This window comes from Petaurus breviceps, unplaced genomic scaffold (genome assembly GCF_028583685.1).
Source record: "Petaurus breviceps papuanus isolate PSGF00001 unplaced genomic scaffold, PetGlider_PUasm1.0 38, whole genome shotgun sequence".
NCBI classification, from domain to species: Eukaryota; Metazoa; Chordata; class Mammalia; order Diprotodontia; family Petauridae; genus Petaurus; species Petaurus breviceps.
Genome location: NW_027186304.1, coordinates 77,751,832 through 77,770,831, shown reverse-complemented (window position 1 = coordinate 77,770,831; position 19,000 = coordinate 77,751,832). Strand labels below are relative to the sequence as shown.

The window sequence follows — 19,000 nt, the reverse complement described above, 5'->3', positions numbered from 1 at the left end:
AATACATACGCTGCCATCAACCATTGCTGTTCTGTGGACGTTGCTACAAGCACCGATATGCACTCTAGTTCTCCCCAGTTTTCACAGATCACAAAATTGTCATATGGTTAAGGTTGAGGGAGGAGGGAAACTTGGTCCTTTACCAGTTGTCTTTCCCAGATGTCTTTCACCATTTCCGGATTTGACTACCACTGTACTCACTAGCTCCAAACTAGCTTGCTATTCTTGTACATCGCCCCACTAGGCATGGAAGGAAGGAAACAATTTGTTAGGCACCTACTGTATGCCAGGCACAAAGTTAAGTGCTTTACCAATTTTATGTCATTGGAGCCTCACAAGGTCTTTGTGAGGTAGCTGAGTATTATTTCCATTTTACAGCTGAAGAAACCAAGGCAGAGCTTAAGTGACTTGCCCAAGGTCACACAGCTAGTACGTGTCTAAGGTCATATTTGTACTTATTTTCTTCCTGACTCTAGGGCAGCTAGATGGTTCAATGAATAGAACACTGGGCCTGGAGGCAAGAAGACCTGAGTTCAAATCCAGCCTCAGACACTCACTAGCTATGTGACCCTGGGCAAGTTATTTAATATTTGTTTGCCTTAAATCACTAAAGAAAGAAATGACAAACCTCTCTAGTATCTTTGCCAAGAAAAACCCCATAGACAGTCCATGGAGTCATAATGAATCGGACATAACTGAACAACAGCTTTCTTACTTTATCCACTGCATCATCTACCTATAACATGGCTGATTCTTTTCAACCAATCACCAGATATTCTCTGTGTGACATTATTTGCATTAAGTCCTAGTGATCTTTTCAAGATAATTAAGGACTTATTTATATCCTTTTTACCTGATAGATTAATTCAGCTGAGATATCTGGGCCTCCTGTGATTAACTGTAATAGGAGTAGACCCTCACCCTTACATATATATGATTAATAAAATATTACTGTATACTTAAAAGATATTTTATCAGAAGATATCAAATTACTTTACATATATAAGGCCAAATCCTATTCAATTTGAAAACTCCTCTCCTAGAGTGAAATTTTATGTAAGGGAAAAATTCTTTCAAATCATTCACTATTTAATAAACTACTGTTTCTTTCTGCTGAACCAGTGATAAATATAAATAGAATAAAAGGAGAAAACAATGTGGTATAGTGGACAAAAATCGGCATTTGGAGTCAGAGGAGAAGGGTTCAGATTCTGATTCACTTACAGCCTATAAAACTTGAGGAAAGTCACATATTCTCTGGGGCTCAGTTTTTTAATTTTTAAAAATGAGGAAGTTGCACCAGATGATCTCTAGACTTTTCTGCTCAAACTCCTACTTAATATTTATTTGGCTCATTTGTCTCCAAATAGTGGAGAGGCAATGGCTATTTAAACTGCATTTGTGAAGATACAGAGAAGGCAGAGAATGAAATTGAGAGAGCTACTGTGGTTCAAAATAGCTGGAAATGATTGATGGACTGGCTAGGAGAGGCTAAAGACAAAAGTCACTTATATCAGCATCTACCACAATTAAGCACTTCTGCACTGTAAACCATACCCTATTTCTGGGGTCAGCAAACTATAAAAAGCTCTACAGCCTTTTCTTCTGATGTGTAGCATAAGGAAGAATGCCAAACTTGTACCGATTCTAGAAAGTGGTGAATAGGGTAGCAAATGAATATTCTAGTGGACTGCTAGCAAAGACTCTCACAAATGGTCAGAATGGCATTGACAGGTTGTGTCATTAAAAATATTGCCCTTCATGTAGCAAAAACATCTTTTAGTTCCTCTGTACTTGTTGAATGATTTACTTCACGGATGTGAGATAGCCCAATAAATATTAAGTACTAAGTGTTAACCTGTTTTCTGATCCTATATACTTTTAATGTTCGGAGACTGACTCAGGGCAATTAAGAAACTTAGATTGTGGACAAACTTAAATAGCACTTTAAAAAAATTGTTGTCACTTAATGCCCTCAGCTTTGGAATTATACAGAAAAGCAGTATCTTGTAGATCTCACCTGAGTTGGCCCCATCCTAAGCAACGAATAATATATCTACAAGGACGACTATAGGATTAACCAGATTATGCCTCATTTAAATCCCTCAATCATCTAGAATACTCAAAATTCCAAAGAATAGATTTAGGAAGAGAATCAACACACCACACCTTACTTCCCCATCAGTCATTGCCCTAGAGTCTCTGCAAAACAATTTAATTGGTGAAGCATAACTAACATGAGTCAAAGAGGGCTTTTTTCTGCTTTATAAGGTGAAAGCTGAGAAGCCATTTTGCCATCCTAAAAATTGGGTCTACACGTTCTTCACATGGTCTGAGTCGTCATCTAGCAAAGGGTACTGGAAATTCACAGGTCATATAGGATAACTTCTTATACTGTGTAAGTACTGAGAGTATCTTAGCCTCATATTACTTATGGTTTCTACTTGGTTTTCTCCAAGTATCTTTCTTTTTTTTTTTCTTTTAAGCAATCGGGGTTAAGTAACTTGCTCAAGGTTACACGGCCAGGTGTTTCTGGGTGGGTGCTAAGTGTCTGAGCCCGGGATTCGATCCCCAGGTCTTCTCAACACTGGAGCCGGTGCTCTTATTCGCTGTGCTACCTGGCCGCTCGCAAGTATCTTTCAATAAACTTCACTAGGATATAATAAATTTTACCCATATGGGCTACCTTTCATTCCTTTGGTGTGCTGGCAGGTTTGACTCATAACTATTCATTTAGAGAACACTTGTTACTAAACAGTTAACAGTGTATAAGACAGATTAATGACCTTTCCAGTCTCTGAAAATAAGCATTAGACCTGGTACAACTTGTCATTTTTGGCACACAAGCTATAGGTTGTTGACCCATGCCTTAGTTACTTGAAGCATCTCTGAAAATTTCTACTGAATTTATGAAATAGCTTACTCTTTTTTTTTTTTTTTGTAAATGGTTCATAGGTTACATTTAAGAGAAAGAACATAGAAATTGATCTTTGCAGTTGCAATCATTTGACTGAATTCAACTGTTATCTTTCAAGGCAAAGTTATAGTGTGTATGTGGATGTGTATTTATAGTTAATATTTATTGACTAAACAAAAGATCTTGATGAGGTTGGCTGAGTTAGTTCCCCAGATGTGGCTATGAGGACTGGGTTGGTAATAGGACTGGTGGTCCGGAAGGTGCTACAACTCCCAGGGCTCCTGTGCCTATCTGATTATTTGTTGAAACCCCAAGTGGTTAATGCTCCTCCCTCAATTACTCTGTGTGTGTGTGTGTGTGTGTGTGTGTGTAAATAATAGGTGTCTTGGTAGTCCTCTCAGAAGTTACCAACCATCAATACTGTTCTGATTATTGGATGACTTCTCTTCTGGTGGTTCCTAAACATTCATATTCATTGTTTATAATAAAGAGTTACTTCTTTCACAGAGGGTCCATCTCTGCTAAGAAATGTAGTATAATACAGTAGAAAAGATATGGGTACTGGGTCAGAGGATTTGGGTTCAAATTTCACCTCTGATGCTTACTTTACCTATGAGTCTTTGGGTAAATTACTTAATCTCCCGGGTCTTTCTGTTTCCTCATTTATAAAATGAAGGATTAGACAAGTTGGCCTCTGAAGTTCCTTCAAGCTTTAAAACTATGATCCTATGACTTAAAGAGACTTTTATCTATAGCTTCAAATGTTCAGTGGTTATTCTTGTTACATTCATCAGTCTTCCAATCTCTTCACACTAGATAGGATTCCCTTTTGTCTATTCAGATTATTTTTCTTTTTCTTATATTTTCCCTATCCTTTTAAAATTTTTAAAAATTAGTTTTAATTGATATTTTGTTTTTTAAATCACCATAATTTCCCCAACATCTCTTTCCCTCCCCCTCTCAGTAAGCCTTCTCATATAATAAATATTTTTAAAGATAAAAATAGAAATTGATCAGTATAACTGATCAGTACATCAAAAGAAGTCTGAAAATACATGTCATGTACATCACTTGTAGATCCCTTACAGCTGCAAAGAGTGGGGAGGGGTTGCCTTTATATCTCTTCTTTCAACCCTTGCTTGTTCTTTGTAATTTTGCAACTTTGCATTTTTTTTTGTGGTTGTTCTTTCCAGTAACATTGTTGTAGTCGTTATGTATATTATTTTCTTGACTCTGCTTATTTCACTTATTTTAGTTTATGTACATCTTGATATATTTACCTGTATTCATCACATTCCTATTTTTTTTTTTACAACATAGTAACATTCAATTACATTCATGAACCATAATTTGTTTGGCCATTCCCCGATCAATGGGTATCAACTCTGTATCCAGTTCTTTGCTGCCCCAGAAAAGTACTGTTGTTAATATATTAGTACACACAGAGCCTTTTTGTCAATGACCTCTTTGGGGTATATGCTTAGGAGTGGAATTCCTGGGTCAAAGGGTATAGGCATTTTAGTCACTTTATTTTAGTAATTCCTAAATGTTTTCCAAAATAGTTGGGCTTATTGATAGCTCTACCAACAATGCATTAGTGTGCTTATCTTCTGACAACCTCTCCAATATTGATTATTCCCATCTTCTGTCATCTTTGCCAACTTGTAGGGTATGAAGTAAATTCTCAGGATTGTTTTGATTGGTATGCCTCTTATTATTAGTGATCCAGAGCATTTCTATATTCTTTTAAGTAATGTTTCATTCTCACTAGTAATCTGGAGAATAGAGAGGTGCTTTCTTCAGCTGTTAGCTTTTCCTTTAGGAGGAAACATTCATTTGCAACTTTAATTGTCATTGTTAAGAAGCACATAAAATACTCTCCTCAAGTCAGCAAAATTCCCTTTGCCCATGCTTGGTAGAACAAGACTCTCAGATCTATGTTGTCCTCTGGGTAGTTCTCTGCTGTGGACAAGTGCCTGTTCACCTACTTTCTGCTTTGAAGGACTTTGCAGTTAAAGCTTCGTAGTGCAGGTGCTTGGCACATAGAAAGTACTTAATAAATGCTAGTTGATTGATGCTAGTTGATCCCTAGTGACATTTGCCTTGTGACATGCTATTTCATTCAGCTACCTTTGATTGAAAATCAGATTCTTGCCAAGGTCTAATGTAAAAAGAAGCTCCTCTCAGTTGTGTTCTGCCAGAGGTTTTAAGCAGACATTGCTCCTTGGAGGAAGTGATGATATATTATAATTCATGTTGATGAAGTTTTATTATATTATTTTAGCTCCTTTAATACTTTTTTTTGGGGGGGGGAGAAGGGAAGGCAGGGCAATTGGGTTAAGTGACTTTACTTAAACCTAATTTGTTACCTTTTCTTCCAGCTGGATTTCAGATTCCATCTTGTTGCTTCTCTAACCTAGAGTCCATCCTTTGTTCGGTTATCTGAAGCAAGATACTTATCTTACTTCTGATTTGTGCTGCAGAATGGCAAATGCCCCATACAAGTTTTGGGGCTTCTACAGGGAGGGCAGAGAATTCCATTAGAATATTAGCTCCAGGAAAATGAGGCCAGAGACTGTTTTTTGTTTTACATTTTTTTTTTTATTAAGAACTTGACAAACCCCAACAAACATTCATATTTCACTCTAAGAAGAACAAAAAGAGTATTATATAAGAAATTGTGAACTTCTCTTTTACAGTTTGTTTTAAAAGAAAATTAATATTAAATTTAAAACCAAGTAACAAAATCCTGTTTTTCTTTAGCTCCCTGCTGAACTTCTTGCTCTATTATGTATATTTTTAAAATGTTCCATTGATGTTCTTTTCTTTTCTGCATCACTATAACTACCCACCAAGTACTTTCACAACCATCCCTACCACACTCTCTTAAGTCCTCCTTTCTAACAAATATAATCAAATTAAATAAATTCACATATTAGCTGTCTGATACATTTATGTATCAATCTGCACTTCTAGACTATCATTTGTCAAAAAGGAGGGGATGTTTTTTTATTTTGATTTTGTATCTCCATACTTAGAACAGTGCTTTGCATTTAGTAGGTGCTTAATAAATGCTGGTTGAATTGGATGGAATTAGAAAATGTCTGTTAAAGAGTAATGAGGTTTTGCAGTGTTTCTGTGATTCACCTAGACAGTCTCCTGAAAAGATAAATTCTCCTCTTCCCTCCCTGATTTTTTCTAACCCATTTTGGTAAAACAAAGAAAAAAGTATAACAAGATATTTTAAAATTCTATTGGCAAGGTTTATAAAGTAAATTTTTTAATAAGTATACTTTTTTGCTCCTTGGAGGAAGATGATATATTATAATTCATATGTTGATGAAGTTTTATCATATTATTTTAGTTCCTTTAATACTTTTTTTTGGGGGGGGGAGGAGGGAAGGCAGGGCAATTGGGGTTAAGTGACTTGCCCAAGGTCACACAGCTAGTAAATGTTAAGTGTCTGAGGCCGGATTTGAACTGAGGTCCTCCTGACTTCAGGGCCAGTGCTCTATTCACTGTGCCACCTCGCTTCCCCTCCTTTAATACTTTAATACATGATTTAATCTGTGTAGAGTACCCATTCTTCTTATTCCAAACCTATTTCCTAAATCCATAGATCTTCTAAAAGCATAGAGATTTTGCAGGTTGCAACCCTTGTACACTTTAATAGGCTGTCCTCATGAGTTTTTGTTGCCAAAAATGAATCACCTGGTGACCCTCTGCTGATAAATCTCCCTGATTTAATTAGACTGGTCCTTCGAGAAGAATTACAGAATCTCTGGCCAAGACTGTACGGGGAGCCTTCTCAGCTTGGCAAGGCCTATCACATCTTGTGCTCTGTCAGAATTTCTATCGAGAATATTACTTCTATGCCATGATGTAGTCTTAGAATACAACTTTAATGCCTTTACCATAGTAAAAATTCAATAAGTACTTATTGATGGAAATATTTTAAAAATTTATAACAATGATATTTTCCTTACCTTTTGGATTGTACAAATTTATGCTGTTGGCCTCTATACAAACAATAGCTTGTGAAGAGTTTTTAACACAAGTTGGAATTCCAACAACTATATATTCACTTCCTATTTTGATTTTATTGCTTAATTCATCTAAAATTATGAATAAATAAGAAAAGATTTATTCATTAAATGAACTTTGTAAATACCAATTTACAGTGAATTAGCTATGAAGAATGATGATTTTATTTATTTTACTATCTATAAATGAGAGAAAATTTTTTAAAAGTTTACTAATAAACTTTAGTACTTATTTATACTGATGCACTAATTTGAAGGAACAAATAATGAATATTCAGTAAAACTCTAATTGAGAAGGATAAAAAAGTGAAATAATTACTCTGATTCTTCATTCCACAAGAAGTTTGGATGGTTATAAAACTACAGAACAAAGCCCAATGAAGGTTTACAAGTAAAGAATTCAATTTTAAGAAAACTTAAATTTACAAGTTTTTTAAAAATAGAAATACCAAGTAGTATAAGAACTTTTAAGCAACTTACTTATTTGTTTTATGGTGATTTTTTTTTAAGTTCAAAATAAGCTTACTGACCTCTTAGGAAAACCGAAAGAGATTGAAATCTCATTGGCTGATTGTTGGGACGTCCTTGAAAAGCAGTAAGTGACTTTGCTGTAATTATTTCAGCTATCTGTTTATCTTAACACAAAGAACATAGTTATTTTTGGAATATATTTCAAACTTAATTTTGACACCAACAAGTTTAAAATCATGAAATATATTTTAAATATTATTATTGAAAATTTTAAAATTATATTTTTACCACCAAGTACTCTAAACTTCCTGTCTTCTAGAAGTGGGGAGGTACACAGATTACACGAGAAATCATTTCTCACTGTTGTAGATTCTGTGGCACCAGGCACATGCACTCTTATATACTGAAATCCTGAAATACAACACAAATTAAATCTTTTTTCAGGGTTAGCCATTTATCTATAATCATTCAAAATTTATATTAAATTTGCCCTGTTGCATGTGGGGAGCTGACAGGTCATAGAAAGATATTCTTATCCTAGCTGTAGAAGATTAAACAAGACAAAGTAAAACTATTATTTTTATTTTAATTACCTAAAGTTTTAGTGTAGCACAGAGGTTTACTATTTTGCTTTCTATTCACTAGTTTATTACTGAGGCCTGTTTCCTCTTTGGAGTCTAGGCAGGTATATAGGAAGGAAGATCTTCAGCTTTCAAATTTCCAATATTCTTTCCTCTAAGATTAACCAGTGAGGGTACTGAGAGAGAAAAGGCTTTAAAAAAGAGTTTGTTGTTTTTGACCCAGCAACCTTTCTGGGTGCTCTAGTCTAGACCACACTTCTCTATTGTCGAGCATGATTTATTTGTCCGTAGGACACACATTCAGTGCTTTTCGAGGAAATGGAAGATTAAAAAAAGTTAGTGACTTGCTTATGGTCACAGGGGTCTCACTACTTGTGTGACCCAGGTCTCCTGACTTTAGATTCAGCACTTCTATTTTATTGTAAAATATCGCTCCTCCACATAACATGATCTGAACTTAACCTAGACGGTTATGTAGGCGGCTCTTAGCTCCTGATTTTGAGTACTTTACCTTTGGAAAGAGGGCACGTTTCATCTGAACAAAGGAATCTTGCACCTTGCGTATATTTAGTTACTGTTGTCATTGCAATCATTACTCCTTGTACCACGTAAAACCTCTGAGAGAGGTGATCAAATGGAAACTCACAAAGGTCAAGCTCATAACTTGGCAGAAGAGGCAAATGTGTTAATTTCAGCACTATATTAATCTAATGAAAGAATGAAAACTATATTAATAAAACTGTATATTAAAATATATTTGAATTAAAATGTTAAGATAGCAGAAAACATAATATATATAATTGTAAAATATTACACTGAGCTTTAAGAAAAATAGGGATTTTAACAAAATTTGAAAACGGGAAAACATTTTTGTAAGTACTATTTTAAAACTATTGTATTTTAGCCTTGTTTCTGTTAAATATTAAAAAAAAACTTACTTGAGTTTCAGTCTGTAACTGATCAATTAAGGAAAGAGTTTTAACAGCAACAAAACAAACCTGCAATTGAAAAAAACAAAATTTTTACAAAGAAAAAAATTGATCCAACAAAAATTATCTTTAACTTACTGATTGAAAAAGTTGAGCAGCTTTCAAAGGTTCGTGTAAAATTTGATTTCCAAGAACTGCATCCAATTCGACAATGTCAGATGGATTTATTGAAATACTGAACCTATATACAGCATAACTTTGCTTTGAATCTGTAAATAAACATCAATTTAATAGTCATCATCATAATCGCAAAGTGTATTTTGAAGTATTCAGTCTAAAATCATTAAAAATTTTGATGAATATACCATTATAGTGCTTGCAGTCATCTATAAATTTCTGAAGGCCTCCACTCCTGTCAAGGTAGATAAGGGCTGCCTCTTTCAGCTTTAGGTTAGACATTCTTAGTCTGATTTTTCTCTTATCAAAAAGAGGAAATGAATAACGACAGAAAGAGCTAGAAACCCTGTAATAAAATCACAGATTGCCTAGTTGACAACAGTTTACGAGAATACCTTTTTAATTTTTTTTTTTTTTTTGCTTTTTGGAGGGGGGAGGGCAGAGCAATTGGGGTTAAGCGACTTGCCCAAGGTCACACAGCTGAGTGTCTGAGGCTCAGATTCTCCTGACTCTAGGGCCGGTGCTCTACTCATTGAGAATACCTTTTTAAACCAGAAGTCAAATAGCTGTACAAACCACTTCTACCTAGAAAACATCTTGTTTTCTTCCCGAATTGAAATATAAAACAATGTTTTCATGAGATCACGCTCTGGGAGGGGTCTTGGAGGTTATCTGGTCGAACACCCTCATTTAAGGGATGAGTGAGGTCTGACTCCCTGATGCTCAGAGGGGGTGAGGCCGCCTCTCCTCATTCTCCCCCCTTTTCCCCCCCAAGCATTGGAGCAGGATTTGAAGTTGGCTTCTGACGGTCAGCCAACATCAGGAACCAAGGAGGCCTCGGCCTAGATTTGGGGCAATCACTGCAAGGGTTATTTAAACATGTTTTTAATTATATAGGTTGCAGGGGTTAATTAGAAGGAAAGTGACGTGGTCTGTCTCTTTTTTTTTTCTGTGGAATATAGAAAATGATGTGCGAAGGTTCGGAATCTTTGTGGAAAATACTAAAGAAAAACCGAGGAGAATGGAAATTAAAATGTTGGCAATGTGATCGAACCCGCAGCTTACACACTACACCTGGAACGGCGGACAATCTCTGACTAGATCTTTTCCTCGCGTCAGCCCCAGAGAATTAAAAAAAAAAAAAGTACCCCTGACTGACAGCCAATAGCGCAGCCCCTGCCCGCTCCTCTCCCAGCGCTCCCCGCGGCCGCGGCGGCCGTTGGATCGAGCGCGAGCCCGGCCGGAGACTCCGCCCCACCCCCACCCCCACCCCCGGCCTGGCTCGGACGCGCGCCCCGCGCTGAGGCGGCTGTCTCGTGCCGTCGGGAGCGCGGGCCCGCGCTGCCGGTCACTTCACCTTGTTCTCTACGCTTCGCCTCCCCTTGGGAGCAGATCTTTGGGGTAGCTGGGCGGGGTTTGGGGGGCGGAGGGACTCCTTCGAGGGCCTGGATCACTCCAGACCTAGGCTTTAGAGCAGAATCGGAGAGGCACCAGCTCAGAGAGTGGGAGGCGGCCGCAGGCCACCGTGACCCCATCCTGCCTTGGTGGGACGGCCCGAAAACGGCCGTTTTTCCTCAGGTCAAATCCACGTTGCCACAAAGCCCGGAAAAGAAAATTTCCCCGGCATACAGACAAAGCCCTTTTCTCACCCCAGTTTCTGTGGTGCTGACTTTTGTTGTGAGTGACTGAGCCATTGGCCGGGCCGCGGGGGGGGGGGGGGGGGGGGGGGGCGGGGCCTGGAAATCCGGGTCCTGATTCGCCCTGGGTCTGAGCCTCCTCCCACTGCCTTGAGCAAGACCTGGGTCACTTCACACCGGGCTTAATTCACCAGCCTTTCAAGATGACTTCTGCCCATTCTAATCTCGTTTTATTACCAAACTCAGTCCAGAAACAGTTTCCCCATGTTCTATTAAATCCAATCCAAACTCTCCCGTGGCTAGTTTTCGAGGCCCTTGTGACCTTGCTACACTACACCCTCGCTAACCCCACTTTCTACAAATTTACACTCCAGCCCTGCTGTTTTCAGAAATGAATAAACATATTTACTGCTTGCTTTTTTCATTACTGCTCCCCAGCCTCCCACCTCTGGACAGCCGAACCAATCCACCTAGCTCAAGCCTCAACCTGAGGCCTTGCCTCTCTACTTTGGCTCTGTTTTCTCCTTTCATGAACAATTTTACCGTATAATTTATTATTTAACCATTTTATAAGCATTTTGCATGTTTAAACTTGTTTTATAAACTAAACTCAAGGCTCCCCAAGAGCAATTGCTTCTTCTACTTCATCTCCCACAAGGTCTAAAAATTTCTGGGTGCATTTAATCTGACCTATGGTATGAAGGCTGTCTTTGTCATATATATTTGCTATGTTAGATTACTCCAGAAGAGTGTCAGGGGTGGGGAACCTTTGGCCTCCAGACCACATGTAGCCCTCTAGGTCCTCAAGTGGGGCCCTTTGACTGAATCCAAACTTCACAAAACAAATCCCCTTAATGAAAGGATTTGTTCTTTAAAACTTGGACTCAGTCAAAAAAAGTTCGTACCCAAAAGAAAACACAAATTAAAGAGTAAGGAATAGAGAGCCCAGTGCTCCACTACCATCTGTGATATCATAAACACAAGGAATATTCTCTGCACATGGACCCACTCTGGTAAACATGTGGGAAGACATGAATAAGAATCTCATAGGATAGGCAGGTTTGGATAGGGTGGGATCTACACTTTGGAGGAAACTTTTACATTGATGAGTTCATGTCCATTTGAATATTCAATGTGCCCAGTAACACTTTGATATTCAGTAAACATTTTGCTATAAATGCACATAAAAGCATTTGTTTCTTGCAAATATGTTGCTGTCTTCTCACACAGTAGCATATTCTTTTATAATACATATTTATGGGGGCTCACTTTGAGAAGGGTTGTGTCATTTGACCAGATGGAGACTTTGGGCAGCCATTGAGAGCCCCCCAGCTTTGAAAACCCAGATGTTGATGCATCCCTCTCTGGTAACTGACTAGTCATCTTTCTGTTCCTCAAAATTTTCTACAAAACATTTAATATACATGTGTCCTCAAAGAATGTAATGGAATTCTCAACATCATCAGTTACCAAAATAAAGGAAGAATGCAAAAAAGATACTCAGAAGGCACTGTGCTAAGTACTGGCAATAAAAATAGAGGCCAAAGACATCTCTGCCCTCAAGGAGCTTACAATCTAATGGAGGAGACAACTTGCAAATGGAATGTACAAACAAGATATATACAGCTCTGAGTGATGAGGAAATACTGGCTCAATCCATTATTTTTCTTTTTGCTGGCTATGAAACCACCAGCTTTGCCCTTTCCTGCCTTGCTTATAACTTGGTCACGCCCTGAAATCTAGCAGTCTATGAGAGGAGACAGATGTCACTCTGCCCAACAAGATGAGTGTGCAGTGTGAAAAGAATGAGAATGAAACACTAATGCACTGCTATAAAGCTGTTTTCAAGCATCATATTACTAGTTATCAGGACTGGGGCACAGAGAAAAGCCAAACATAGAGTGCTTTACTTGGGCTTTATCTCCTATATACAAAAAAACCCTAAAGTCTAATCAGACTGAAATGGCACATAGTACTATTTGATTGGGCTAATTTTTCCTGTAGATAAATTTTAATAAGGCACAGTGGATAGAGGGTGAACCTTAAAAATTACTTAATGCTAAGGGGCATTTCATACCTCTAGACCAATGTTATGTACTTAAAGTGGTTTTACTAGTGAACTGATCTGTATATCTTAACCAAGTAGCGGTAAATTATTAGAAGGTTTGTTTACAAACTATCTCACCTTCCAAAAGAGTGAGAATTCTGCTCTAAAGCAAGTGGCAAGAATTTGGATTCTAAGAATACTGCTCTACATGTCATAGCTACTCCTAAATGACATGTACGAAGAACTGAATGAGCAGATTTAAGAGTTGTATGACTTAACATCTGAGTAAGGGTATTTGTAGTACTAAATATAAACCACTTATTACTTTGCTCTAATCTGAATTATCATATTGTATATGATCTACAGAAGAATAATATTAAAAATACTTTCATATAATTATGAAAAAGTTTTCCAATCCAAAAAGTGCAAACTTCTCAAGCAACCATAAAAACATCTTATCGGGGTCCTAGGACAAAAATGAAGATCTTACATTTAGATGTTTTTTCCTTAAATTTACTCACTGACTAGTAACAATCTAATTATTTTTCTAAGAAAGAGCATTTTGAAATTATGTAGGCATAATAATGGGCACCTAGGTGGCGGAGTGGATAGAATGCTGGGCCTGGAGTCAAGAAGACTCATCTTCAGGAGTTCAAATCTGGCCTCACTTACTAGTTGTGTAACCCTGGGCAAGTCACTTAACTCTGTCTCAGGTCCTCATCTGTAAAATGAGCTTGAAAAGGAAATGACAAACCACAGTAAAGGTAATGGGAATCTGAAGATCTTCCCTGCCCCTTGATAGGCTTAGGTGAATCTGAGAACCTCCCCTGATTTGAAAATATACTCTGCCCTCTAATAGGCTGAATGTGGTCACATGGAACCGGTGGCGGGCGGCTTGTTTTTCAGGAATGTCCACACCTTGTTACTTTGTGATTGGGCAGTAGGTCAAGAGGTTTGTAATTCTCTGGTCCAGGAGAAGGCTATATATACCCTGATGTGAGGTTTTGCTCTGGGGCTCACTTTGGGAAGTTACATGATTTGGCCAGATGAGACTCTGGGTAGCCGTTAGCCCCCTGGCTTTGAAAACCCAGATGTTGGCGCTTTTCTCTCTGGGAACTAACTAGGTATGGATGTAATGGTCAGATAGATGGAAGCCCTTTCTGATGAACTGTGTTATTTTCTGTTGTAATTTCTGTTTGTATTATCTGAAGTTCAGGGTGCTGACTTTTCCCCCTGAACTAGGTAAATGATATATTTTTGATTGATTACAGTAAGATTGTTAACCCATTTGGAGTTGCTTTCCTTTAGAAAAGCAGATCTAAGAACCTGTGTTGGCAGCCACCCTGGGTATGCTAGGGTGCTTGCTGCTACAACTACCTACGTTATCTTTGGCAAGAAACCTTGAATGGGGTCACGAAAAATCAAACACCGACTAAACTACAACAAAAGGCATATTTATATTTAGTTTGAGTTAACAACAGGTCACAGGATTAATAATTACTTTATTTTGTTTTATATTACACATTAAGTGTATTACTTGTAATCTGAGAAACATTTAGAATTCTACCTTTTATTACTTTCTCTTAGAAATACATAATATTGCACTTTCATTTTGGGCAGTTTAGTTTTAAAAGGGTGGCCAAATCAAAACAAATTCTGCAAAATGTTGCAGTTTTCATTTTGATCTACAATAAACAAAAAGTTTCTGTGTAAAAGCAGAATTTACAGTAGTGCCAAACAAAACAAATATTTACAGACAGTGTAGTTACTAAATTATTACTTGTATAGGAAGATACAGTGTTTGAAAGCAATTAGTTTCAAGGAGTATTTATACCATTACTTTGAATGAAACTTTTTTCTCCTTTTAATTCCGCAAAGCATCTTTTTATAACAAATGTTAAGTATTTTTGTGATTACTGTTTCAAAGAAAAAAATTGGAAAAAATGTTCACTCAAAGAATCTGAACTGGTATGCTAAGTCAGCCTTTTTATAAATTACATTTCTCATATACTTTGAAGAACTGTTTGCAAGATTTTAAAAAAAGAGTTCTTCCCAACTGATAATTAAGACTCCACGCTTCCAACCAGTATCTTCTAGTTCTTTTGGATTTGTAGTCAGTTTGCGCTAGAATCTTAAGTGATCTAAAGTCAGCATGCCATGGGATGAAGATTAAATTTCTTGTACTCTTCTAAAATAAATGGTCAAATTTAGCATGTGTTTTTCATAACTGCTAAGTTGTATTTGATTATTTTACTCAAAATGCTTTTGGAATCAATCCAGTAATCTACAGAGAAAGTATGCATATTTGAGACAATTTTTGAAATTTCTAATTAGATGAGTATTCTAACAAACTTAATACTCTTATGTAACTCCTAATTAAAACAATGGTTTTGAAAAAAGTTATTTACATATTTTCAAAGCAAATGCTAAGGTTCAGAATGAATTCATACCATATTAAATGAAAAATTAACAACCTGAAAACAGAGAACATACCATTTTAAATGCATGATACAGTGCATAGAAAAAGGAATGTTTCAGTAACACATGCACAAAATCCACAATACTTGACTGTCCATTAAATCTTTGTAATGCTAAAGAAATGCGAAGTTTATTTTCTGCTTCTTTCATGGAAAAAAAAATCATAGGCTAATTTGAACTCCAATGTTTTGTTAAAGACAAGGTATTTTCTGTGTTTTTTAATCCTTAAAGATCTGTAGAACGAAAGGTCATCAAAACTATAAACCAACATGTTTTGTTAACTATGCACTTTCATTTTAATACTGTCAAGTACTTCAGATTTCAAAGTGATTTAATACAGCAACATGTTATTTCTTTTCCAACAACAACAAATACAAAAAGGTGTAAATAATTGCATAGTTGTGACATAACACTAAAAATCACAATAGGGATGATGGACTGAATTGAAAAGCAATATACTGAATTGTTCTAGGTGTTGAAAACAGCTAATCTTGGATACATACTAGTGTAAACCTATAAGGAAAAACAACAGTACACAGCAAACATTTTTGCTTAAAAACAGGTCAATGTAAAGAATAGTTTGTAAAGTATTTCTTTAAAAATAATCTTAATAAGCAGGAGTAACAAAGTTTAAATTCAACTTTCTGAAATGCCCTATTTTTTTTTCATGTACAGCAGAAAAAAGTTTTCAAAGATTCCAACTTTACATATAAAAATGAGGCACTAGTTGAGACACATTTTGGGATACTTTCCCATATAGAAAAATTTCACTTTGATCCTTAGGTTTGTATTTCCTTGGTGTTTTCTGAATGTTGTCTCTCTTATAAAAACAAATCTTCAGAAGGAGGTGCATAAGAGAAACCAACAAATGCATCATCTGCCTCCAAAACACTGGCATTCACTATAGAATAGTCAGAAGATATACAAACAGAATATGGAACCATTTCTTCTGTAAAGGCTGCATCAAAGTTCCTGATATCATCTGGTCCAACCTAAAATATTAAAAAAGATACTGTTATTTATTTAATCTTCACTTGCTGGTCACTTCATTAGACATCTCACATGTATTTGTAAATTACTTCTTTATAAATGAATGCCTCTGAAAGTTGTCCTGCTCTTCTCTTCTTTCAGTTGCCACACTTTCTTCTTTTCCTGTATTATCTTTTCTCTAGTCTACTTTTTGTATTTTATTTTGACACCTTATCTGTTTTGAATGGCAACACATACTAGAATTCAGGGTCCTGACACAGGAGCAACAAGCATAGTAGTTTTCTGTACCAATTTAACTAGGTGTTGACCATAATACTTAATGTATGAGATATGACAAAGTGCACTGATGAAAGCTGAAACTCCTATTTTTGTTAATGAAATTGGATATTTTCATCCTTAGGCAGCTGAAAAAGTAGGTGAGGAGGGAGAAGCATAGTGTGATAAATCTTACTGATAACTATGGAAAGAAAACTGTTTATTATAATAATGAAAGCAATGGGGGACAAAAAAGTATATCATCAATGCTCTCCTTGGAGTTAAACCAGAAAAGGAAATAAAAAGATTTCTTCATTAAAATTGGGATAAGAAGATAATTAGATCATCATTATCAAGTTTAATCCTACAGGTACAAACACAGATTAAAACAGTTATACTGACGATTTTCACAACTGACAATAGATGGCAATGTGTTACTTCTTTTTCTCTCATAAAATAATAGTCTTGGCCTCTTTAGATTAGATCTCTTTATCAAACAAATGCCTAAAGACCAATAATAATAATGACGATAAAAACATTTATATACTACTGTCTACTATGTGCCAGGCAATTGGCTAAAGGAATATGATCTAATTTGATCTTCACAACAACTCTGGGATAGATCCTGATTCTTTACCTAAATTATCTCCAAACCAACCTAGGATTTGCAGTAGGAATAATAATCTAACATCCACCCCCTGTTCTTCTTGGGGACAGCTAGGTAACACAATGAAGAGAGCTGGAAATGGAATGAAGAAGACCTGATTTCACATCTGTCCTCAGACACTTATTAGCTGTGTGATTCACTTAATGTTTGCCTTTTTTTCTTCAACTGTAAAATGAGATTAATAATAGTACTTACCTCAAAGGATTCTTGTGAGGACCAAACAAGATAATATTTGCAAAGTAATATTTGCACAGTGCAAGGCACATATAGTAGGCATTACATAATGACTAATTCCCTTCTATGCCTTCTCCCTTCTGCTTTTTCGACCTCTCTCCACATTTCATCCCCCTCCACCACCACCCTCAATCCTCCATCATGAAATCTCAGGCAAATAAAAGCCAGTTCTAAGATTTAAAGATGGCTTTCTGATAAAAGTGAAACCTGACTTTCCAAACCTGGCAACAGAAGTTTTTATGGATCAAAAAATATGAAAAAAGATTTTTAAAAATTGGATGCTTTTTACTCTCTAATCTCTTCATGAACAACAAAACCATGTTTTTATTACACAAACTTTTACTCATTTTAAGGGTTGTAGTTTTTTAGGGAGCAGTATCAATAAATGATTTGCTCTTCATTCCCTCTCTGCTAAACTAGCTGATTCTTCCGGTTTTTACTTATTCTGATCTTTACATTATAATGTTCCCCATTTCCAGACTCCAAATTCCATGATGATCACTAACTTCCAGACTTGCCACCATCCTAAGCCTATATCCATGTCTCTATATCCTCCTTACTGGATGGTATAAGACTTGAGTGAGGATGTAATATTTTTATTTTAAATGATACAAAGAAAGAACTTAGCTCTCCCAACATAAGTTCCAGAAAAGCCAATGATATTTTTGTTTGGTGGTTTGTCAGATTTTTTTTTTTGAGGGGGAAGCTCAACTTATAATTTCAACAAGGGACCTAAGATCAGATTATTCTGTTATCTGTTAATCTTCCTTCTTCTCTATTAAATTCCATCTAGTTTGTTTTGGTTCATTGTTCTAAGCCAGTCAAGATCTTCTTGAATCTTTTCTGGCATATCGTACCCTCCCAGAAGTGGGTCATCTACAAATCTGCTAAGTTTGCTAGCTATGTACAAGATATTCCAATTCCTGAATTTTTACTGGCTGTCTCATGCCTAGCATTTTCTTTCTCATCTCTATTTCCTTTAAGTCCCAGTTAAAATCCCTTCTTTTACAAAGAAGCCTTTCTTGATCCCCCTTAATACTAGGTGCCTTCCCTTTCTTATTTCCAATTTAGCATACATACATATGTATTAACATATTTTGTTGGCATGCTGTCTCTCCTACTGGCCTGCGAACTTTTTGAGAGCAGACCTTTTTTTTTTTTTTTTTAACTTTCTTTGTGTCCCCAGCACTTAGCACAGTGCTTGGCGCACAGCAGGCACTTAATAAATATTTGATGACATAATCAAAATAACGGATACAAATACTGAAGAGCACAGGGCAAAGCACAGACCTCTAAGCTGACATAAAAACAATTGATGATTGCCTTTGGATCATTAAACCTCTACTTACTCAGGTACTATCATATAGCCCACATCTATCTTGGTCATAGAATGGATATCAAAGACTTAAATGCTTTGCTAAAATCTAAGTAAACCTCTATCTACAAAATTCCTTTGATCTATCAGCCTACCAACTCTGCTAAAAAAAAAAAAAGCAATTAGATCAGTTTGGTGTGAGCTGTTCCTGTTGAAGCCATGCTGGGGTTTTGTTAGCCTTGCTTCCTTTTCTGGTGTT

General features: G+C 36.5%; 2 protein-coding genes across 7 annotated transcripts in view; both read right to left on the bottom strand.

Annotated features, from left to right (window-relative positions):
- The window catches only part of MCMDC2 (minichromosome maintenance domain containing 2), a 36,571-nt gene extending 26,486 nt beyond the window's left edge, over positions 1-10,085 (bottom strand). The window contains exons 1-7 of the mRNA XM_069100059.1: positions 9,307-10,085; positions 9,080-9,210; positions 8,951-9,010; positions 8,524-8,719; positions 7,720-7,842; positions 7,491-7,595; positions 6,904-7,032 (exon numbers count right to left, since the gene is read on the bottom strand). Of these exons, the coding sequence (XP_068956160.1) occupies positions 6,904-7,032; positions 7,491-7,595; positions 7,720-7,842; positions 8,524-8,719; positions 8,951-9,010; positions 9,080-9,210; positions 9,307-9,400 (838 nt within the window). The 5' untranslated portion in view covers positions 9,401-10,085. The remainder of the gene's footprint in view (positions 1-6,903; positions 7,033-7,490; positions 7,596-7,719; positions 7,843-8,523; positions 8,720-8,950; positions 9,011-9,079; positions 9,211-9,306) is intronic.
- A 4,150-nt stretch (positions 10,086-14,235) lies between these two features.
- Positions 14,236-19,000, bottom strand: part of SGK3 (serum/glucocorticoid regulated kinase family member 3) — a 164,334-nt gene continuing 159,569 nt past the window's right edge. For all 6 annotated transcript variants that reach the window (XM_069100056.1, XM_069100053.1, XM_069100052.1 and 3 more), the window contains one exon: positions 14,236-16,272. In XM_069100056.1, coding sequence (XP_068956157.1) covers positions 16,102-16,272 — 171 coding nt within the window. In that variant the 3' untranslated portion in view covers positions 14,236-16,101. The remainder of the gene's footprint in view (positions 16,273-19,000) is intronic.